The sequence below is a fragment of the Pygocentrus nattereri genome, chromosome 21 (assembly GCF_015220715.1).
Source record: "Pygocentrus nattereri isolate fPygNat1 chromosome 21, fPygNat1.pri, whole genome shotgun sequence".
In the NCBI taxonomy this organism is placed as follows: domain Eukaryota; kingdom Metazoa; phylum Chordata; class Actinopteri; order Characiformes; family Serrasalmidae; genus Pygocentrus; species Pygocentrus nattereri.
This window is the reverse complement of record NC_051231.1, coordinates 6,525,546-6,550,716: the sequence shown is the minus strand read 5'-3', so window position 1 is coordinate 6,550,716 and position 25,171 is coordinate 6,525,546. Positions and strand designations below refer to the sequence as shown.

At 39.8% G+C, this 25,171-nt stretch overlaps 1 protein-coding gene across 2 annotated transcripts in view; it reads left to right on the top strand.

Moving 5' to 3' along the window:
- megf6b (multiple EGF-like-domains 6b) overlaps positions 1-25,171 on the top strand; it is a 113,343-nt gene that overhangs the window by 39,255 nt on the left and 48,917 nt on the right. For both annotated transcript variants that reach the window (XR_005129283.1, XM_017704899.2), the window contains exon 5: positions 23,835-23,957. Coding sequence is in view for 1 of the 2 variants with exons in the window: in XM_017704899.2 (XP_017560388.1) it covers positions 23,835-23,957 (123 nt within the window). In the remaining variant the exon portion in view is untranslated. The remainder of the gene's footprint in view (positions 1-23,834; positions 23,958-25,171) is intronic.

The following is a 25,171-nucleotide window of genomic DNA, read 5'->3' as shown; positions in this document are numbered from 1 at the left end:
AAAAACGCTGGGAATGGAGAGACCAATTGCTGTAATTTTGGAAGTGAAATGTTTTCCCCTTTTTGCTTAACATGGGATTTCAGCTACTCAGCAGTTCAGGGGACTCCTTTGTTGTATTTTCTTGTTTCATTGTGTGACAGATCTGGACAGCAGGCAGGCCAGTTTAGCACCCCAGACTCTTGCCTTTAGCCATGTTGTTGTAATACATGCAGAATGTGGTTTGGCATCAGCTTGCTGAACTAAACAAGGCCTTTCCTGTAGCTCCAAAACCTGTATGTATAGCTCAACAATAATGATGCCCTCACAGATGTTCAAGTCACAGATTCCATTTGCACTAACACACCCCTATACCATCACGAATACTGGCTTTTGAACTGTGTACTGATTACAAACTGGATGGTCCCTCTCCTCTTTAGCCAAAAAGAATTTCTAATTTTGATTTGTTGGACCACAGGACACTTTTCCACTTGCCTCATTCCATCTTAAATGAGCTCAGGCCCAGAGAAGGTGGCAGCGTTTCTGGGTCCTGTTTATATATGCTTTCTTCTTTGCATGGTAGAGTTTTAAATTGCATTTGTGGATGCAGTAACGATCTGTGTTCACAGACAGTGGTTTTCTGAAATGTTGACCCCATGCAGTGATTTCCACTACAGAATCATGTCTGTTTTTAAAGCAGTGCCGCCTGAAAGCCTGAAGATCACAGCCAGTTAGTGTAATGGTGTATTTCTTCAGATTGTCTGAATCTTTGAATGATATCATGTACAGTATATGATGAAATCCCCAAGTTCTTTGCTATTTTCCATTGAGAGACATTTGCCCACGCAGTCTTTCACAGAGTGGTGAACCCCTCCCAGTCTTTACTTCTGAAAGACCCAGCCTCTCTGAGGTGCTCTTTTTATACCCAATCATGTTGCTCACTTGTTGCCAATTAAACCTAATTAGTTGTGAGGTGCTCCGCTAAGTGTTTTTTAGCATTACCAGTCTTTTGTTGCCCCTGTTCTGCCTTTTTTCAAATGTGTTGCTGGCAGCACATTCAGCTTTAACATTTGATATACTACTTTCAATTAAATATAGGGTTTAAATGACTTGGACATCATTGCATTCTGTTTTTATTTACATTTTGCACAGCATCCCAATGTTTTTGGAAACAGGGTTGTATACCACCACTAGCTCAGCTGTAGCACATCCAGTAAAGCCTCATAGCATTATCAATGCGGTGGTAATGAGATCAAAAAAACTACTAATAAAGGTTCCTGCATTAAATACTGCTACAACGATGACGCATGTTCATGTTTGTCTGATTATATTACATAGATTTTTAGGTTTTAGGTTTTCTTAGTAAAGTATCTTTGATATTTTTAGTTTGTTATTGTTTGCTATATGTCCAGAGGTTGTTGGAACATTGCTGTGAGGATATAATTGCCTTCAGCCACACAAGCATTAGAGGTCAGGCCACTCTGTCATCCCAAATGTGCTGGATGGAGCGTCATCACTCCAAAGAACAGTTCTGATGCTCCCCAGCTCAGTCCTGCCAGGCTTTATACTACTCTAGCTGACGCTTCACAGTGATCTTACACTCATGTGTGGCTGCTCCAGAGCATCTCATTCTGTTGGCAATGCTTTTGGAGATGCTGTGTGTGCACAAGCGATCAGCTGAGTCAGCACTGAATGCACCTTAAAGTGACTGAATTAACAAATTAGAATGGAGTGTCTGGATACTTTTGGATATACACTCACCAGCCACTTTATTAGGTAGGTGTTCAATTGCTTGTTAACACAAGAAGCTAATCAGCCAATCACACGGCTGCAACTCAGTGCATTTAGGCATGTAGAGGTGGTCAAGACAACTTGCTGAAGTGCTGACCGAGCATCAGAACGGGGAAGAAAGGGGATTTTAAGGGACTTTGAACGTGGCGTGGTTGTTGGTGCCAGACGAGCTGGTCTGAGTATTTCAGAAACTGCTGATCTACTGGGATTTTCATGCTCAACCATCTCTAGGGTTTACAGAGAACGGTCAGAAAAAGACTAGATATCCAGTGAGCGGTCAGTTGTGTGGATGAAAATGCCTTGTTGATGTGAGAGGTCAGAGGAGAACGGGCAGACTGGTTCCAGATGATAGAAAGGCAACAGGAACTCAAATGACCAACCAAAATCTCTGAGGAATGTTTCCAACACCTTGTAGAAGGTTTGCCACAAAGAATTAAGGCAGTTCTGAAGGTAAAAAGGGGTCCAACCTTTTACCTAATAAAGTGGCCGGTGAGTGTGCAGTGGAGGTGCAGAAGACTTTGGGTTTTAGGATGCCCGGCTGGGAAAGTGAACACTTGTCACAGTTTTGTTTTACTTTTGAAAGATATGGAAGAACATCATGTGAAATGTTGTAAAATGTTCATGGTTCTGGACGTTTGAGCAGCCGATACCTCGGGATCTTTAATGACATGTTAGTGAATTCAGACCTATTTAACCCCTCTTTCAAAAATGACAATGCCTGCTGAAGTGTGTGTCCGTGCACATGTGTTTGAATGGCCCTTTCCAGACAAAATGGAGAACCATTTGAATATCGCCTTAATTTGCATTCAGGATTCGTAATCTCAGGGTGCATAATTTCAGCTGGAAAAAAATCCACCTTTAAATAGACTGGATCATTCACATTCCTATCACATTTTTCTGCATTGTGCTGCTGGGAATTAGTCAGTTATTTAAAAGCTTGTTAGGGTGCAGTGTTCCATGACCCAGCAAATGTTCTGCAGATGAGACGCCCGGAGCGGGACAATAGAGGGCGAAGGGGGAATTGGGGCGCACTCAGCCTTAGTGCTCCTAGAGTTGCCTTGCCAAAGCTTTCTCACACTCTTTTACATGAGCTCTTCTCCTCAGACTGCTGTGTTGGGTTTCTGCCTCTTTTCCCTTTTTGGATTTTTCCTTTGTGTGTGTGTTTTGTGTTTACTGTCCATCACTTTTCTTCTTTTACAAAGTTTGGTTAAATACATTAATAATTTGATGAAATTTAAATTCACAGTTTCCCCCCCTTACTCCAAATCTAGCCAATCAGCCAAGTCATATTTGGTGTCTTTAGTTTTGAGGCTGAAGTAATAGGCGTTACTCACCACAAATTGCATGCCTAAACCATCACTCATTTGCCTGAGACTGTTTTAATTTGTCCCAGTGGAAAATATTAGACATGTCTGTGTGGTACAAAAAAAAGTATTGTGTTTAAAATCCAGGAAGGTTTGAATAAATTAAAAAAAAACGAACAGGATAGAAATATAATAAAACATTGCCTAAAAATCACTTCCTATGTGATCAGTCCTATGTGAAAAATGGCTGGACATGGTCCGGCTTTTCTGGTGAGCATACATGATTGACATCCCTCCACGACTGTCAGTCTGCTACAACACTGAAGCAGAGCTAAAGAGAGCAGCACAAACAGCGAGAAATGGGTAAAATAGGGTCTACATGTGTAAATGTGTTCATGGGTCACTAAAACATTAACCAGCGTTTAGATGGCAACATTTTTAAGAAGAAAAGGTTCTTGTTCAGTTTATGGCAGGATGTGCATCCTGGGAATGTGGACATTGTAAAGTAAATTCCAAAACGGATGAATAGCTTAACAGCTCAGTTGTGCTTTCTGGTTTAGCTTTCGCTTGGTTGTTAGCTTTTGCTTAAAACGTTTCTTCGTCTTCAACACAGTGAGACCGTGGGTGTCGCAGCTCCTGTCAGCCTCGTGATTGGTGAGGATACTGCTTACTTACACGTAACCTAAGATTAGGACTGCCCAGTTTACATGGAAGAAGAATTTTGGTGAAACACGTTTTGGGGGTGTTGGAAAGTTATTCACAGGACAAGCTTTGTTCAAGTCCAAGATTAACCTGCTTAGAAAGAAAAGACAGATTTGGGTTCCCTGTAAAAATGGACAAATGCCTGGACAGAATTCAAGTTTAAGATGAATGCTGCACCATTTTTAGTTATCTTTATAGATAACAGTATGTCAAGCAGTGTTAGAAGCCATATAAGCATGTCTTTTTAAGATGATTTAGCATTGGTGCGGTTTGAGACGGGTATGGCTTTTCTTGGTCCATTTTCCTGGCCAATTTTCAGTCCTTTAAGTTGCATGTTCTTCACCCTTGTTGATTTTGACAGGCCATGGCTATTGTCTTAGCGATGAGATCATCATAACCCTTCAAAGAAGCATCACCTTTTGACAAGAATGCGTCCAGCTTCTCAAGATAAGAAAAGGAATTCCTGCTAATGTCATTCTGAAGTGTCAATCTCATTTTTACATTGGGGCAAATCTGGGGCTCCTGTTTCCTGGCCAGTTTCCCTCTCTTTGTTGCGCTTCTTCCTGTTCTGATATTTCAAAGTCCAAGAAACGCAGAGGCGTTACAGCAGGCAGCCCAAGTGCTGAAAGCCTGCAGTCAGAATCGAGAGTTTTAACGAGAATTCTGCCTGTGTGCTCTCGGGCCCTCCTGCCTAGCACCTTAATCTCTCTTAATTACACTGCTTTACCTACTCAGCCTGGAGTAGCTCATTAGGCTCCATACCATCTCTGCTGTGAGTAAAGGTCCTTCCTGGCTTTGCTGAGGTGCCAGGCTTCAAGTACATCAGGGGGTGAAATCTGACAGTCGTTTGCAAACACAATTACAGAATAATCTAAAGCTCGTCTCCTACTGTCTAAGCTTTGGCCTCTTGCTTCAGTTTTTTTCTGCTTCCTTGGAGCTGCAAAAATCCGGCATTGTCCGTTTGGTATCTGCTGTTTTGTATCTGTGTGCTCTTCGCTTTGGAGATGCAATGGTTTTCAATCTGGATATTTAAGCAGCCCTTATATCAGAATCTTTCAAGTCTGTTTACATCCGGGTGAAGTTTTGTCAGTGCACATGTGTTTGAGATCAGAGAAAATCCAAAATTTGCATTTAAAGATTTAGAGCTGTAAAACTCTGACATTGTCCTTTACTGTGTTGGTGTGTCTATTTTGTGTTCATGTAATCTACATAGCAGGAATGGGACAGTATGGAAGTTTGCTGTCATGACCAATCATGTTTTTGCTCATCACAAGTGTGTTAAACAATGCAGAAAATGGGTCAAAAGGAACTAAAATCATAATTTTCTTAATATTGCCTAAAACAAGCAGGATTTTCAAACATCATTTCTAGAAAAGGTGACAGAAAAAAAGTACAAAGACAAGATGTTTAATGATGTACCTTATCAACAGAAGCGGTTCAAGACTAGGAACACTGGAACTCGCTCAAAGGCTGAAAACCACAACCGAATGCCCGTGACCTTCGATCCTTCATACGGCCAAGAACCAGCATGCTTCTGTGATGGGTATCACTGCGTGGGCTCAGGAACACTTCGTTAAACCTTTGTCAATAAACACATCCAGAAATAAAAGTTAAGACTGTGCACAGAGAAGCCGTATGCCAACTAGGTCCAGATATGCTGGTGACCTCTCTGGGCTCAAGCTCGTCTGAAATGGACTGATGCTCAGTGGAAACGTGTGTTTTGTGGTCTGACGAGTCAAACGTTCAGATTTTATAGAAATAAATGCCATCATGTTCTACGGGCCAAAGACAAAAAGGATCTAGATTACTAGATATGTTATTGACATGCTGATGATGCTGTTGCCTCTTCTGCCTTGATCAGGTGCCCACTGCTTCTGGATTGACCACCACTGAGCTTCTTGCTGTACAACGCTGTACAATCCTCACCCTCAGATGCTGCTGCTGCTAATGATAAAGTAACCAGTGTCAACCAGAGCAGGATGGGTTCCCCTTCTGAGTCTTGGTTCCTCTCAAGGTTTCTTCCTCCTGCTCTCCCCACTGTCGCCACTGGCAACGCTCACGGGGGCTTAGACCTGGATTTTTCTTTTCTTTTCTTTCAGTCATACTGATTGTTCTGTAAAGCTGCTTTGTGACAACACCTGTTGTAAAAAGTGCTATATAAATAGTGCTTTTGCCCAGCTGCTCCCCGGGCACTGTGGATAGGGCTGCCCACCGCTCCGGACCAGTGTGCTCGCTGCCCCCTAGTGTATGTGTGCTCACTAGTGTGTATGTGATGTTTCACTTCACGGATGGGTTGAATGCAGAGGTGGTAGAAGTTTCCCCGTTTGTGGGATTAAAAAGTGTCACTTAACTTAAATAAACTTTGCTTGCATTCTACGTAAAGTTCTAAAGCCAGTGGGGTGTGTTAATGTCCATGGCATGGATAATTTGGACGTCAGTGAAGGTGCCATTAACACCGGAAGATACACATTTTGGAGCAAGATATACTGCCTTCTAGACAATGTCTTTTTCGGGCATGTCCATGCTTATTTCAACAAAGCAACGGTGTCCAGCACAAGATAGAAAAGTATGGCTCTGTAAATGTGGTAGCTAGACTGACCTGCCTTTAGTCCAGACCTGTCTCCCATTAAAAACCTGTGACATATTACGAAACACAGAATACAGTAAGGAAGTAGAACAGCTGAAGATTTGTGTTACAATAGAATTTCTGTTTCAAAACTAGTTCAATTTATGTTTTCAGTTCGCAAAAGATTAAATGTTGCTAAAAGAAAAGGTGACGTAGCTCACTGGCTACGAGCTGTTTTGTAACGTTATCAACAAACATCAAATTTGTAAGGAGTGTTTTTTTGTAAATGCCTTTCAATCAAATTTGAAATGAGTTTACAAAAATAAAGACAAAGGAAAAATACAAAAACAAATCATAAGGTGAAATATGTTTTGTACTGTTTTTATTGTAGTACATTTAAATCATTGTTTTCTGTTTTTATTAAGATTTCACGTGCTGTCACAACTGTTTTGGAATTGAGGTTTGTAAATAACAAGGCCACTACAGCAGTAATTTACTTCCATTTATCAGAATGATTTACATACTAATATCCCAGAGGGAGTGCTGTACCATCAGATATTGGCACTGGTGTGCTGTGTAAAGCTATGGTTTGGAGACTGTGGATCTGTCTAAAAGACAGGAGGCTGAGCTGGAGGTGGCAGAGATGAAGATGCTGAGATTTTTGTTGGGAGTGACAAGGATGGACGAGATTAGAAATGAGCAGATCAGAGGTAGACAGTGAAGGTGGAGCAGTTTGGAGATAAAGCCAGAGAGGCCAGGTTGAGATGGTTTGGACATGTGTTGAGGAGGAATAGTGGATATATTGGGCAAAGAATGTTGGAGATGGAGCTGCCGGGTAGAAGGAGAAGAGGTAGACCTCAGAGAAGGTTTATGGATGTAGTGAAGGTGGACATGGAGATGGTTGGTGTAAAAGTAGAGGAGGCAGTAGATAGGGCAAGATGGAGGAAGATGATCCCTTAAAGGGAGCAGCCGAAAGAAGAAGAAGAAGAAGAAGTGTGCTGTGTAAAGCTGGGATGAGGCCAAAATTTTATTGTTGGTATTTATTTTGAGCTTTTGTAACAATGATAATGCAAAAAATTGATTGATAAGGAAGTTGATTTCAGCAAAGACACATAGTTTCATTGAACAGTCTATTTACTTGTGGGCATTTGTTATCAGAGTGCATGTAACTGTTAAAATAAAATCGAAAAGGTATGGTATTGATGGCTTCTGGCCATGTGGAAGCTTTGTTTTTGTCTGGACGTCAACGTATCTTATCAAAGCTCTGAAAAGATTAGAACTTTCAAACATGAGACCTCAGAGAAAAGCAGCACTGAGACGTGTGAGTGAGGAGTTTCTCTTGGTAGCTGAGCTCTTCCACATTATTTCCATTGTGTTGGAACTGATGTGATGGGTTTTATATCGTGATATATCATTAAAATGGGTAATCATCCCATTCCTACTGCACTTACATGGTCATCCGTCTTACTTACTGTCATCGCTACATGAGGGAGGATTTCTGTTCTGAAGAGACGTGAATCAGATCAAAAATAGCTGTGACCTCAGGAGGTATTTTCTGAGCTTAGGTCTCCATGTGGTGAATTCACCAGCGCTGCTGATCGTTTTGCCCCGTTAGCGACCCTCAAAAGGCAGATGTGAACTTTCTGGTGGGTTCATTGTAAGAGACACGTCTGTGTTTGCCATGACCGCAGTTCGAAGCCGTTCGGCTCGACAAGAATGAAGTGGTTTGCAGTATCTTCTGTTTGGCAGTGCGATGTGCTGACCAACCCTAATTTCCTACATGTTTGACTTGTTTGCTGACCATGCCTGCTTTGGTGATTACAGTGCTTTTGGGCTGGGTTTGACAGTTATTAGATCAAAGCCAGTAGAACCTGAGCCAACACATGGTCATGCTCCACTGCCTCAGTGTACACACTACAGCCTTAATCTTCCCACCCTGTCACCTTTTCCTCCCGTCATTTATTAGTAGCCCTGTACCACACACTCTCAGAAATAAAGGCATGAAACTCTCACTGGGCAGTTCCCCTCTTGTTTCTGGGGTGGGTCCCTCAAAGGTACATCTCAGTACCTTTAGCCAGGGAACATTACTCAACCATAATCCACTGAAATCATATTCTCTAAGTTGTACTGACTCCACACACCTCATTTCAATTCAGAAATTATTGGACAGATACATTGACTCTGTGTTTTGGGTACACCTAGTTTTTTGAAGAAACATGTTTTCTTTCACTCTTTGCAATAACTTAACATATTAAAGATGTTCCAGGTTCAATTTAAAGAGAACAAATTATACATGTAAATACCTCACCAAAGGCCCACTCTGCTAATCCCCTTGTTCACCTTTGAGTCAAGAAGTTCTGATTCACTTACGAAGCAGTCCTGGTGCCACTTTAGGGAACTTCATCAGTTTTTTAGTTGTTGTCATAATTACACTGAAATTAGCAAATGAAAAAAGCTCTGATGGCCATGAGGCAGGTTAGCTAATCACATATTGTCCAGGTCAAAATAGATCCAAACGCATACTAGTTAGTTGCTTAATGCATATTTAATATTTCTTTACTTTTATATTTTTAAACAGCAATTAATATGTACATGATAAAAAATGTAATATTATATAGAAATGTTATGTAATGTTAAATGTATTAAATAAATGTTATATATAAATGTTAGCAATATTTCTGCAGATGCTGTGATGGAGCCAAGCATGTTACAAAGGTGGCTGCACCACCTCCTAACACTCCACTGGTTCCATGAACATGATGATGGTGATCAAGTGATAATGTAATCAAACATACCTTAGCAAATTTCCAAAAAAGCCAGCGAGTCCCAAAACTTTTGGTGGGCAGCACACATGACCATCCTACCAAAGAGTCATGATTTCTATTAAACATATATTATTTGGGTTTATAAAGTGGACGCTAGTCTGAAAAGGCAGATTTGCACTGAATGCACACTGATTATTTCTCACTAATAATGACCAGGACTGCAGTCATGCTGGATGTTCCCTGTCAGCGTATGCATTCTGGCATGGGCGAGTTGAAAAGTGCAGCGGTAATTGAAGCATTCCTCCTGGTCTCCCCATGTCGCTGCAGGTTTCTGCACCGCACCTCCAGAGTCAAAGGTCAAATTGTCAGGTCTAAACAAGTAGCTCACAGACGCGGAACATGCAAAAAGGTTCAAGTTCATCCCCCGAAGGTCTGAAAAACATATTTCCACCCTCTGTTTGCACCACATGGACCCATAAAATACACTAGCGGGGAGCAGACGGTATTGGTGGCTTCAGGGCGCAGGGAAGCTTTGTTTTTGTCTGGATGTCAGCGGGTCTTATCACAGCTTTGGAAAGACTGTGACTTTCAAGACTTGAGACCTCAGACAGAAACAGCGCTGGGAAATGTGAGAGAAGACCGACTCTTGGTGGCTGGACAGGAGCTAAGCTCTTGCAGATTATTCCCATTGTGCTGGAGCTGACGTGAGTCAGTTTGGGCTCCTGTGAGAATCTTTGAGAAGCTTTTTTCCTGCATTTTGTCAGAGCAAAGACAGCAGACCTGGTCCCCATAAAGATAAAAGAGAAAAAGAAACAATACTCACACAAAACACAAAAATAAAGGGAAAAATTATAGGTATGAAATTAATGGACATCATAATCAATACAAAAACAAGTACTGCCCGAAAAGGCTTAGTCTGAAACTTAAAACCTGAAATATTAAAGAAACGAAAACGCCTTTTGGTGTCTACTTCTGTGCATTTCATTATTACTAATAATCAATTACAATTATCCTGCATGTAAAACGATAAAAAAACTTGAGGACTAGTGAGTCCAAATGTTTGAGTGGTATTGATTATATTTCACATGGTCACATTATCTACATACATGAATACAGACATTCACAAATCACCTAAACTTAAACATACACCCACAGAGCTAAGCTCGTTGGTTTTACGGGGTTCTGTGGATTATGTAGCTTGGTTTGAAAAGAAATCTCAAAACAACGCTGGAACTGACAAAGCCGTGGCTTTTCTCAGTGGACCTTTAACTGAGTAGTTACGGTACAGAAAGCATCTGCCTGTGATATACAGTCGAGTGCAAGTGCTCTTCGTCAAATGACATGTTTTGTTGATTTTCAAGGCAAAATAATAGACATTCTCTGCAGAGAACACACTTAAATAAGACATTTTCCACACATTTTAGTGAACGATTTCTATTTGTTTGCATTGATAAACGTTGGAAAAAATAAATAAACATTTTCACTGTAATCAACAAAACATGTCATTTGACCAGGGTGTCAGTACAGTTTGTATACATCTGTACTTATAGGCCAGTGTAACTAGAGTCAGCCTAGTTCAGCTGTCTCCTGCCCAATGTGTATTTATTCAAAAAAGAGAATAACAGTCTGTAGAGCTTCACAGGCTGTTGTACTGCAGCCACTGCTATCTTCTAGTACTTTAGAGTCTCAGGGAACGAGCTGCTGATGGGTATGTGTTATCCACAGAAAGATGTTGGTTATTTGTCTGCCACGTCCTGTCAACACATGCCTAGGGAACAAGAAATGTGTGAAAACAAAATGCAGCTGGTTTAAAAGGGAGATATGCAGAGAATTTGCAGAGGGGGGACAGAGCCTGTCTCCTCTTTACTGTGAGAAATGCTCTCAGAGGCATTTGATAGGTCCAGTTTTTCAGTGTCTCGTTTCTACAGCTGACAAATTGATACTGTTGTGTGCTCAGTGTTGTTATTGTTTAAAATTATTTGAACTTTTTGTTAAAAGTACGGATGAAAAATCTGAAAAATACCAGTAAAATGACAGAAACCAACAGCACCACTAAAGATGGTTGGAAATTCTGCCCTTGATTCTACAGCATTTATATGCTTGGAGTCTGTAAGTTTCTGCTGTTTATTTGAGTTTAAGAAAGTGAGATTCAGGAACATTCAGCAACTGACAACTGAGAGTCTGTAAGGCACCATTTAACCAAAAACATTGGAGGCAATATTTGTGTTTGGAAACTTTAGATCCTTAAAGTTGGAATCAGTATTTATAACAAAATGGGCACTTTGTTGTTGTTTTGGCTTTTGTAATCCAGCACAGCGGGTATGAAATAAAGCAAAAACTATGAGATTAATGTACAGATCTTTTTCTTGTGCAGATAATTTGAGAATACACACACACACACACACACACACACACACACCCACTCACATACACTGACACACCCACACACACATTTTCTAAGCCGCTTTATCCTTTTGGGTTGCCGGGTAATTTGAGAATAATGACATCTATATTGGCAAAGCCAATGTCTATAACAAGGGTATTTAATTAAAATTCTATCAAGTCCAGTTAGAGAAAATATCCTCAAGCGAGGGTCCGGAACATCATAATGTCGGACTCAGTGCCACATACTGTTTACTGAAGTAGCCTAGTAAGTATATCAACATCATATATAGTCAACGACTGAATGTTAAATCAAATAATGTACAATTTAGTAATATTTCAATGATATTTTATTTTTATCTATCTATCTATCTATCTATCTATCTATCTATCTATCTATCTATCTATCTATCTATCTATCTATCTATTTATCTATTTTCAGTCAGTTTTCCCTTTTTACAGTGCACCATGTGAACTTTCCTCATGCAAGGCTAGAAAAGATTCAACTAGCTGCTGAGTCTCACTGAACTGGAGCTGTGGATGTTAGCTCTATGTTTAAACCTGTACAATAACTTTACACCGGGGCAATGATTAGAGCTGTGAATAAAATTTTGTTAACCAAAGAAACATGTTTTAGCTCATTTTAGACACACACAAACACAATCATAGCCACCTCCCCAATACAGGTGGAGACACATAGGCAAAGTCCTAAAAAAGTCAGCCTCTGCACACTTTACTCTGTTTGAGTAGAATTGTAAGGTTTAAACTTTAATGAAACTGTCTTTTGTAAAATGGGCTCTATTGAGACTGATTTGTCCTACCATGTACATCACTGACTGGCTTAGTGTCAGTGCAGTGTGGCTAAAGTTACCAAAGCTGCTGTGGCTCAGTTTCTCAGCGTGTTTGCTCAGTACTTGGTGCGCAGTGTGTTGTTTTGAATGAAACTGCTTTATTGGTCATTTATGTAGCATGGTCTGAACATTTTTGTACAGTGTGAGTATATATAAACCATAGACTTTGTCCATACATGAAGGATCAAAATATACAGTGTGAGTCACCAAACAACAAGATTTCTAAAGTCTCACAATATGTGTCTGGCTTTAGAGGATATTCAGCTACAGCTCATCCAGCAAAACAAAAGTCTTTGGACTTAAATCTCCACAAGTGAGCTCTCTGGATGCGTTAGCCTCGGATGTGATTCCTGCTGTCACTGTGCTACAGAGACTGATATTAAAAGGGATAGGCAAGGACCAAAACTACGAATTGTATTTTACTTAGAGCTGTGCAGAAGTGCTTATCTAACATGAAACAAAACCCACTCTTCTCCACTGCGACACCATCCACAGTATCTGATATAACATAACTAGCTTGATGTTTATGATTTAATGAGGTACATTGCCCTCATTTACAGTAACAGCTACTTAATTCTAAGTAAATTACTCAGTATATGGTATTTTACTTGGTATCTAAGTACTAAAAAACGTGCTTATACTCAACCTGAAAAAAATGGTATCGATGCATCTCAGTAAGTGTTGGACTGCTTTAAAACTGAATGTTATACATATAGTCGATGTAAAAAAAAAATCCTCAACATGATAAATTTACAGGAGAAAGCAAAAATGTTAAAAATTTAAATGTAAGTTATTGTGAAGGGATTTAAGTAATTTTGGAGCATTTCTACTAGTCAGTTCCTCATACAGTGTAAAGAGCAGCTACTCTGTTTGAATGATGTTGAAAAATAAAAATGGAAAAACATTTTTTTTAGTAATGATATGTAGAATATATATAAAGAAAATGTGTAAATAGTAGCCGCAAAGTCATTAAAAGCTGTGACAGGGAGCAAAATAAAAAATTATTTTTTACTTTCAATTAAAAATAATTCAATAAAAGTCTGTCAATTTGGAGCAGTTTTGAAAAGTTGTGCGTACTGCAGGTGCAGGGTAGGGCTGTTAACAGAATTCTTTGCATGGTTTGAAAAATAAACACATGGATAAGTTGCAGCAGTGCAGTTATCTGTGAAGTGAGAAGTTTATACTATCACTATCAGTGGGTGTATAACAGAAGCATGCTCTGTTTAAAGTCTTCCATATGATCAGACAGAGGAAATCCTGAGAGCAGAAAGAAGTTCAGCATCAGCAGGGATTCTTTCAGCTTCACAAAAGCTATTAAATACAACTAAAATTACTACAGGTTTAGAGACTCCAGCTATGATTAATCCTTGTGCATTTGCACATAAATGTGTCTCATTCACAATAAACAGCCAGTCACATGAAAATGAGTCTTCTGCTGGATTATCCGCTCAATGTGCTCAGTGCTCAGTGTGCCATTCTTCTTTTAGTGTCTTGATATGCATATTTTAATACAGATTATAATGATATTCAGCAATTTGCAAAAAATCAAATGAATAAAAAATGTGACCTGTACAGGACCAGATGGATTTCATTTCTGCCTGTTGGTCTAATTGGTCCAAGAGTTGCATGCATGATTAAAGATTAGGTGTACGCAGCTCTAACTAATAAGCAACATAAACAGCTACTTGGGCCTTCACGGCCACCAAGGGGTCAGAAAAATACTGTTTAGGACCCCCAAAAAGGAAAATATAACTATGAGAAAAAAATCATGGTTTTTAATTGAAGAAATCCTGCTTGGTGAGACAGATCCAAATTCATATTGAGTATTTGAAGAGTTTCCATTTACATCAAGCCAACAGCAGGGGGCACTGTGCGCTCTCTCTTTATCCACAGGCAGGGACCTTTTCTCTTTTCCTTGCAGTGATGGCACCATTATTGTGCTCTTCCATATGTATCTAAATCATAGGTCATCCAGCCTCCCGCGGTGTCGGGTCAGTGCTTTGTCTGTTTCTCCAGGCTTGGTGACCTCTCGCTCGTTTTAACATACTTAAATATTTAGATAAGAGGGAGACAGCAGTCTGACAGGGAAGCCAGAGGGAAACATGAGAACAAAAGAATTTTAATCAGCAAAGCAAACTGGGAAATAATTGCAGCCAGAACTATTGGGAGAGTGAAATGCTGTAAATGATCCCAAACTGTGGGAAACCTCAACACTGGAAAGAATTAGCAGTAATTGACTAATGAGTGTAATAACTGGCAAATTAGTCTATGACCATAGCTTGAGCTGCTTATGTACCTCAGTCATTTTCACATAGAATTACTCAGTTGTTCATTGCAACAGTAGGAATAATAGATTGTGGTTGTGGCTTTGTTAGTAAGAATTAAGAAGCACATTTCTGTGATCTTACTTTGGGCTATCAGTGAATCAGCTGATGCTGTCTAGTATTGGTGATGTTCTTTAGCTTGTATTCTGTGAGCATAATACTTCTAAGCCAAGCTATCAGGACTAGTCTACATAGCAGCTCTCAATGCTCTCATCACAGGAAGTCATACAGTACAACGCTGGAAAGCAAGCAGACAAATCTCTGACCGGTCACAGAGCCCGTCATGTACTGGAGACTGGGAGGCAAGAACAGCATACTAAAGTATTGTTGGTGGTCATTGGAATTCATCATGAAAACAAACTACTGAGCTGAATCTTGTCTTGAGCTTTATTTCAGTTTTTACTGGCTCTAGATAACGGTTCCTCTGAGGTAATGGAGGTGTTTATGGACTTTCTCCAGTGAAAGAGATCCAGAATTGTAAAATGCCGTAATTTATGATATGGTTTGAACAGCCTGGTCTCTTTCAGTTTTGGCCAAGTCTGGTGCTCAGGTGCTGTGGCCCAGAGACCAAGCTTCACAGGAGGTCCAGTAAATCTGACTGGTGTCCTGTTAAAATGCATTCGCCCATGAAAGTAAACAAGCAGTGACAAAAGTGATCAGAAACAGCTGGAAAAAAATATTTAAAGCTGTATGTGTCATGCCTAGCAGAGCACAACACGTGTGTGCATATTGGTGAGAACAGGAAAGAATGATTTACTTCTTTTTGCCTAGAACCAGCTTTTTGAGCTGAATTACACATACTTTACATTGCAAGGGAAAAGCTTATTTCTATTATTATAGCTGCCTTGGTTCGGCTGAATTAGTCATGCTATAGCTCAGGGGTCATCAAAGAGTTTTGACCTAATGCCAAATGCCCACAGAGCAAGTACTCTCATAACCATGACTGTTAGAGCTAGGCCTTCCATGCTTAGAAGTGAAATATAATAATATATGTATAATGCTGATTTTCTGCTAGTGCCCCTATGAGACTGCTATTGTAAGTAGTGCCCATGAAAATTTTTTTTTGGCTGATCCAGATTAAACAAAGACATTCAAAGGTTGTAAAAGACAATCCATCTTTTATTTGACATTTGTAGTAGTCGTGTTAACATATTGCTGCCACTGCTGCCACTGTTTTCCAATACCTGACACATTGGTTAGAGTAGCGCTCTATTCGCAGTGAGTCAGGTATCTAGGACTTTCCAGGAAGCCTAGAGTAATGTTTTTTTATGGAATTATTTCCATATATTGGAAATCAAAAGTCAAGTCAAGTCAAAGTTTATTTATAAAGTGCTTTTTACAACAGGTGGTGTCACAAAGCAGCTTTACAGAGAAATCCAGGTCTGAGATCCCAAAAAAAAAGTTTGTCTTTATTATTTCCTCTTCTTAAAATGCTTAGCCAGCCTGTCTGATCTGCTATAACAGAATGGCTACTACAAAAGATCACAGTGGCTGTTAAGCATGTTAAGCTTCTTTAAATGTGCTCTGCACCACATCTGCTGTCCTGCAGACACTTTTCTAAATTTTACAGATATTCAAGGAAACCCACTTTTAATGGGGAATCAGGTGGATATGATTAGGACTACAGTAAACCTCTGCAGAATCACCAGGAGATTACGCTGCATATCAAACAGATCTTATTGTAATAAACATATGAATGTCCATCTCTTGAAAATGCAAGCTGAAGTCATAAAGCTTCACATTCTAAGCTTTTTGTGGCAAACACGTATATCACTCACCCTTGTTAGACAGAAGTCTCCTAACAAAGCAGGACCCTAAATATCCCCATCTACCAAAATACAGCAATGTTGATTCAACATTATATGGACTCCGTGGCCTGAAGCAATGGAGTTTGACCCTGACCTGCACTGTGGGAAGGCCGCTCATTGCTTTGTCTGGGTTTTGTGATCCACCTGGCCCTAGGGATCAAGGAAAAGCGCTTCCCATTTGCCAGGCGCCGCTCATAATTTAGGCATTACTGTGAACCAATTATTTGTCGATTATACGCTGCAGAGAAGTGCTGGGATATCTGTGGGATTCACCCATTAGTCTGGGCCTAAATCAAGTCAGTGATTTCTAAAGTCTTGAAGTGGTAAAGGACATAAAGAAATAGCTGTTGTGTTGTCACTCAAGGAGTTTTATGGTGCATGAAACTGATGTAATAGTCATGCTAATTTGGGACACTAAGGAGGATGAAATTGAATTCTGTAGTATGGACACTCAGGCTGAAGTCCATCAGTGGATCAACAAAGTCTCCATTTGAATTGTCGGCTGTATTGGAGTCTGTATCTGTGTTTATTTACTTATTGAATTTTTTTGTTTCTCCAAAAAGATTCTTTATACAGCATAACCTCAAATCACATTTGTCTTGGTTTGTCTTCTTGACTGATTCTAGTATGCCATCCTCTTAATGCCTAGCCTAGTGTGGAAAATGACATGCAAAATTTAGCACTCGTTTCGGAAAATATGCACTGGGAAAAGTGCTCTAAAGGAGTGAAAGAAGGGGACTCTTGGATTCTTGGACAGTACAAAAAGGTCTTGTGCAGTTTGGCTCTTTTGCTCATTAATAGAATACTGTACTGCTGAGTGCCACACTTCAACTGCCATCTTTGTTTTTAAAATAGTTTTTAAAAATCCAACTTTCAGTAATTGTGAAGGATTAAATCATTTTCTTCCATGTTCACCTTTGACCTCGAGGCCATTAGCACAGATTCCAATGCAAGCATGCCAAAAGGATTTAAAACAGCCTCCTGCTCTTGGCCTTTGGAGTCAAGTATGGGTGAAACCTGTGCTATAGCCTCTGGGCGACCCATGCATAAGGTCAGAGGTGAGCTGGACCCTCATCTACAGGTTGGGGATTTTGCCATGAATTCATTGTATTAGCTTTTAGGAAGTAGTATAAAAAGTAAGAGAAGTGGACGCTGGATTAGTGTTATGTATAGGTATAGGTAATAGCGCCTGACTGAATTTGGTTGATAACATCGACTGATAATGTAAACAGATGATTCACAGCATTATCGGTATCGGTTGATAATGCGCCAGTAATTAGGAACGTTTTAGATACTGGGATTGGAACACTGTCAGAAAAAGGTACATTTTATTGTTCACTAAGGTACAAACAATGTACATATACCCTCCAATGTACAACAGTGGTGGGTGTTAAGGTACATATTTGGAACTTTTCATAATCAAATGTTTTAAAATAGGGCAAAAAAATTAAAACCTGATATAAGACAAGATGAGTACAACTTAGAAAACATAATTGTAATGACATACAGTACAATAATGTTTCCTAACTAAAGATGCTGAAGACGTACCCTTGAGAGCACCACCCCAGTGACAGTTTAGCACCTTTATTTTGAGAGTGGAAGAATAGGCCAAGACCTCAAACAGTTGAGGCACTGAGGGACACAATATTAAGATTAAGTGAGCCTTATTAACCCCACTACGGGGAAATTCACCTCCACATTTAGCCCACCTGTGCAGCGAAACACCCACATCCACATACGCAGGGGGGAGTGAGCACACTTGCCCGAAGCAGTGGGCAGCCCTATCCACAGCGCCCCAGGAAGCAGTTGGGGTTAGGTGTCTTGCTCAAGGGCACTTTAGTCACATACTCTTGGCTCAGGGGATCAAACCGTAAGATATGTTCAAATCTAACCTTCACTATAAACATAACACGTCAAAACACACACACAAAACCCTTTTAACTGAAAGCAAAACCCAAAGGAATTATGGGTAGCTCCACCCTCATTGCTACAGCACTTACTTTGACTTTATGTTGTTTATGGGGTGTAACAAAAAACTGACAATCATATCTGCATATAAATAACATATAAATCTGTATACCGTCTCTGTCCAAAGGACAAGTATCTCCGGCAGCTTTACAGGAGAGAGCAAAAATATCCTTCACTTTTAATGTTAGTCAGTGTAAATATATTTTATTCCAAGTAATTTTAGAGCATTGTAATTGGTGCATTGATGTGAAAATGTCCACATGTGTTCAATGATGCAGAAAAATCAAACAAAAATCGACAAAAATGGAGATTTCTTTTTCTTTGGATAGCGACGATAAACAAAATCATTAGTAGAACAGCCACTGATTTATATATCTCTGTGTATCTGTGCTTTCAGTAACCATTTAAGCATTCCCAAAGCTCTCCTTGTGGCAGCTCAGTATTATTTGCAGTCATGATCCAATTTAAGCATTCCCAAATTCTTAATTTCCCAAATGCTTAAATTGTAGTCATGATCCATTTAAGTATTCCCAAACGTCTCCTTGTGGCAGCTCACTATTATTTGTAGTCATGATCCAATACCTGGTTTGGCTAATCAATACTTCATTATGTAAATGGATGGAATTGACAAATCCATGTGATGGCTGGAGGGATTGAGGAGAAATGTGGAACCAATCTTTGTTCTTCAAACTAGCTCACAAGATAACAATGTGTATTGTACATGATACATGATACATAGAGTTTTTGAATAATAATGAAAAACATTTTTATTTCTCATATATTAAAACAGGGTAGTGCGGTGGGTGGCACTGTCGCCTCACAGCAAGAAGGGCCTGGGTTCAGTTCCCCGGTCGGGTGACCGGGTCCTTTCTCTGTGGAGTTTGTATGTTCTCCCCGAGTCTGTGTGGGTTTCCTCTGGGTTCTCCGTTTTCCCCCCACAGTCCAAAGACATGCAGTCAGGCCAACTGGACATGCTAAACTGCCCCTAGGTGTGAATGTGTCTGTCTGCCCTGAGATGGACTGGCAACTTGTCAAGGGTTTATCCTGCCTTCCACCCAATGACTGCTGGGATAGGCTCCAGCACCCTCCCAAGACCCTGAGGGAGAAGTAGCTTAGAAATATATTAAAACATCACCTTAAAATTAAAACCCCCTTGAAACAGAGCCCTAATAAGTAATTATTATTTAGTTGTATGTGCTGTTTCTTGATTGGTGTTTAAGTTGTCATTTTAGGGATAAAACTATTGACGAAAAACATTAGTCCCTTAGTAACACTACATGGATGAGACCCTTGACCTTGTTGACCTTGTCTCATTGCTGGCCATTCTGAAAGAGCTATCCTATCCCAGTTGAGTGTGTGGTCTGGGAGGCATGAAAGAAGTGGGACTCCCTGTGGGCCTCTATGTCATGTAATTGGCCTGCAAGCTGAGGAACAGTCAGAGGGCAGGAACTTACAGAGAAGGAATGTGCGTCCTCTGAGCTGCAGTATTGACCTTTATGTTTTACACTGTTTATGGAAGGCAACTCAATAGATGGCCCAGGCTGCTTCTGCATAAATAATACATCATAATGTAAATCCTTCCTTCTAAATGCACTCCTCAAGTCTCTAGGGACCCACAACGACAGTCCCACCCTCTGACTCTTCCGTGTTTTTCAGAAAAGCTATTCATATCCGAGTCTGTACCATCATTTTTAGGTGCCCTATACATTGTTTGAAAAGTTCATGGCAAATGGACCAATAGACGCTCCAAAATGACTTGGAATAAAATCCCATTACATTAAAAAGAATGTCAAAAAGAAGACTGGTTTCTTCTCTCTCCTATAATTTTACTGTTTCAGAAAAACAAAGGGCCTCATTCACCAATGAGAGTCAGCAGAAAAAGTCTCCGTCAGATTCAGGATGTGTTCTTCAACCACAGGATTGCTCTCACCTTTGTGCTCTAGAGTGTGTGTAGATTCTGTTCTTAGCTAAGAACAAATCCCATATAATAAGAAAAGAATGTTAGAATCGTTGTAAAAAAGTGGGTTTTAAGAAGTAATTCCTTCTTAAGAACAGTTGGTAAATGAGATATATTGTCTTGTTACAGCAGTGATTAAATGACAAAATATATTCATACATTTTGCTTTCAATTTTGAAAAGTTGGGGTTGTTGTATGCTGCCCATCTTGATACTATATGTATTATAATAAGACTACCATTATAAAGTGTTTGTGAATGGTTTTAAATGAGATTATTAATGGTTCTTAATTAGGTCACAAGCATTTAAAAATCATTAATAAGCAGCTATATCACACATAATATGTGCAAACAACAGTGAGCTGTTTTATGTGATGAATAAGAACACCCGATGACACTGTTTGGGATGGGCAAGAGGTCACTGATGCCCTGGATCTGCCAGCTGCAACGACACACTCAGACAGCGTAGCCGAACATAACAAATCATTTAGATGACAAAAAACAAGAAACGACACCTAAAATAGGGTTTAATTGTTTCCTTTAAAGGTTAAGTTAGGCTGCGTTCACACAGCAGGAAAAAGTGGCCCAAATCTGATTTTCTCACCAAATCCAATTTTTTTGTTTAGCTGTTCACATTATCTTTTAAATGTGATCTGTATGTGACATCAGTCTGAACAGATTAGCTCCCAAACCAACCTGCATGCGCAAAAGAACAACGTTCACGTCTCTCGTCCAGAGGTAAACAATCATGAAGCCTGGCGAACACTAGCCGCTCCCGGTTTCGTCTTCACCAGCATCACAGGAGCGATTATGAAGTTCCAGTGGTTGACAGCTGGACTCATCACCCACAGTGTTTTCGAGTTAACTGTAAAAAGGGCCTGGTATTCAGCCACAGTCACTTCTTTGATTTGTGTCCTCGGATTCTTTAAACTGTTCTCTGACGCTGCAGCCTCGGGCTTCTCCGGCCGCACTCGGCCGTTTCTTTCGAAACCTCTTCAAACGCGGAGCAGCTGCAATGAGTTTCCTCTGTTTTTTTGGTACAGAAACATCAGACTAAATGTTTATGAGTCTCAGCAGCGCAAAATGATGACAAATGTCGAGTTGGACTGACGTAAAAGTCACATGAATTCCAATCTAGCTGTTCAGACTGAGTCGCATTGCTGCAGATCGGATACGGATCGGATTTCAGTCCCACATATGAAAGCGTCTCAAATCGGAATTGAAAACGTCAAATTCAGTGTGTTTATCGGTTCACACGGCGACAGAAATGGCAAATCTGTGTCATATATGAGGAAAAAGATTGGAATTGGGACACTTCCCTGCTGTGTAAGTGTAGCCTTAGTTTGTAACATGTATCAGGAATCTAATTAAAAAGTGTGGAAAATAACGTGTGGGATTCTGGTAGCTGTTAATATCTTGATGCCAGAGTTTCTTTCTGCAGTACCAACTTTACTTCATAACCCAGTTTATATGAACACATCAGGCTGGACTTTCCAATGAATGAACTGAAACCTCCTCAAAACTTTGTAAGTGCTCCTCAGAGGCCAGTGTGGTGAGGTGTTTACTAAGGAAATGCACAACAGCATAAATATCTCCATGTGTTTGAGGAGAGATGCATGTGGTGTAATTGGCTGGTTGTAAATGGGCATAAGCTGTACTTGGTGGGACCAGGCATTGTGCCTGAGACTAGATGAATGATTTTTAACTGTGAGTCTTGTTTGCTTCATCTGGAATATGTGGTACATTTAGCATCCATGGCCGTGGTTTGGAGCAGTCATTACCAATTCCAGCCAAATATCACCACAGGCTTTCATTCTAAACGATGTGACTTACATATAACAGTTTTCACTTTGAGACACTTCCTTAAGACATGTGAGATGTTCAGTAAGCTCGGTTATGGTCTTCCTCTGGTTGGAATGTTGTTAGGGGTTTGAAGTGGGACGACACGTCTTTGTGCCATTAACTTACCCAGACATTAAACAGGCAACACCTAAAGATGCTTTTCTGTCGGAATGGTTTTCTAACCAGAGCTCCGAAGCTGTCTGTGTTTTGGAAGCCTAGTTTCAGTAGCTATTTAAAACACTAGTGAAAATGAAAGATAAGTGTTATAAAATCCAGTAAAATGCCACTGTTTCTCGCTTCCAAATAATTGGAAAATTTAAATGATGGAAGTTGCTACCTCTTTCTCTCTTGAGGCTGCTTGGACCTTCATGAGATGGAAGAATTCTGAATGCAAACAGGATATTATGGTTTCCTAATTGCAGTGAATTTCCAGGACTGCTGATTCCAAACCGCATGAAACAGCCCTGTAATTTTATAGTGAACACTTTGGTTAATCTCTGTGTAGGTCTGCTTGCCAGGGTTGTAATCTGTCCAAAAACACGTGTTTGGTGAACGTAGCCACTCTAACAGTATAAGCCAGTCCCTCTGAAATCACAATGGACCTTTTTTCTTTTACTGTGTTGGTTCATGTTCTTGGTCATTTTAGGAATGAGTCATCATATGATATTTCATATTGTTTCATATCAAAACATTATAAGATTCTTGCTTTCCTATAGTATTCCATCAAAATGGAACGACTTGCCCCGCCTCAAAAATAATTTTGATTACCTCCCTGTGCACTTGTGGACATAATAATACTAATCTGCTAGAAGTTGATTTTTATGAAATGCCAGGTAGTTGCTAAGGTGTTGCTAGGCCATGCTATAGTGTCCCAGGTAGTTGCTAAGGTTTTGCTACTTTATTGCTGTGATACCCCAGGAGGTTACGAAGGTGTTGCTAGACCTTTTTCTAGGCCATTGGTATGCCAGGTGTGTTTGTGTGTGTCTGTGTGTGTCTGTGACATATATGAGTCTGTAATGCCAGTGAGGAGCAGTGTGAAAAATGTCCTTTGTGGCAAAAAAAAAAAAAAGTTCAGAATTTTTTTTGAGTGTAACTGCTGCACCGTTTAAGGTGGAATGAGAGAATTTGAACCAGAGGCAAAAGAGAAGCTGACTTCAGCCTGGTGACGTTTTTATTTATTTATAGATTTAAAATATCAGGAAACCAGGAGTTTTTATAAATACAAGCAAGTCTATTTGTCTCCAAACTATCGATTTCCATCTTAAATCTCTTTGCCTTTTCTTTAGCTACTAGCTAGGTGAGACCGTTTTCTGCGTTTCAGGGTTGAAGATTGGTAAATTAGCAGTTAAGCATTAACTCCAGCGTTTATGATCAGCAGAGCTTCATTTTACTGCAGAGCAGGATTATTCTTACCTAAACATGTAAGTCAGTAAAAATGCCCGTGCAGCTCCAGAGCCACATGTTGCCGACCCCAGACTTACACTGATCCCAGATAAGCGTTTTTACTTTGAGGTGTTTGAGGAATAAAGGCCCAGGCCTCTGAATGTGAACCCTGCAGTGAACGTGCTTGCAATCCATCTGTTTTCTCTCTCTCTGTCAGATGTGAACGAATGTGAGGAAACTAATGGAGGATGTGAGGCACTGTGCTGTAACACTATTGGCAGCTACTATTGCAAGTGTCCCTCAGGCCAGGAACTCAAGGAGGACGGCAAGACCTGCCAAGGTAAGCTCCATCCATCTTCTAATAGGGAATGAGTGTTGTATGTATCAAACCACGTCTGTGGTCACTTTCTGTCCTTCGTAGTCTAAGAAATACAAATGTGGACTCGTGATTTTGCTCGTGTACTCTAATCAGCTAAGACTTGATTCATACAAGGCCTGGAGGCTTTCAGTGGAACTCCATGCTAACAGCACACAAACCTCTTCAGTATATAACATACATATTTTCAGTGCTTTGAATAGGGATATGCTTTTTAACTGTTGCTGTTAAGAGTAAAAATCACAAAGTTTAGCATTTGTTTACCTTTTGCTGCTTGCATATGACGTGATCTAGACCTGACTTCTACAATTTACACTTTTTGTTTGGAATTTTTCCTTATATTAGTGGTGGGAATTTCTAGGCACCTCACAGTTTAAGTTTGATTCAGGTTGCCAAGTTGTGATTCTAAAACACTTCTCTATGCATTTTGATTCATCTCAATGTATGTTTTCATTTCTAATGCTACATTATTTTCTTCTACTCTGTTTCTCATTAATAAGTAGTGTTTGCTCAGTTGAACTTAAATCTTGAACTTTGTTGAACTTGAATCTAGTTATGTGTTTATGATCTTTTTATTCTTTATTTGATGTTTTTGTTATTTTTTATTTATATGTGGTTTGCTGCAGTTTGAACCTGCTTTCTCTTCTATTTTAGCCACTTTTTAACTGATTTTAACGAAATCTTTGATAAAAAATCACATGGTAAATAATACAAAATAATAAATAATAAAAAATAGTACATGAAAGTAGAAAAAATGTGAAAGCCATTTTTAAAGATGAAACCTCTTGATTTGAAAATTGTCACTGCTGTTTTTTCTCTTTAAATGATGCTCATTAAACAGCTTGATGTGCTCCTCCTGCTAGAAAACATTCAGACTACTGCACATGCTTGAGTCAGTCGGTGAGTTTCAAAGCCACATCCTTGTGCTTTACATGTCACTGTAGAGGAGATGCTCTGGGATTCAGCTGTGTACGCCTGTGGGAAACTATGAAGCGTCATACTTTTGTAATTTTACACTTCATCTAAAACATCAGGACACTTGTACTGTATGGAAAAAGCTGGAAGATTTTCCTCTGATGCACTCTGGGAAACTGCGACACATGTACTACTTTCTGTACTGCAACTTTACCATTAATCCTTTACTAAATATTTAAAGGTGATACATACGACATTTTACA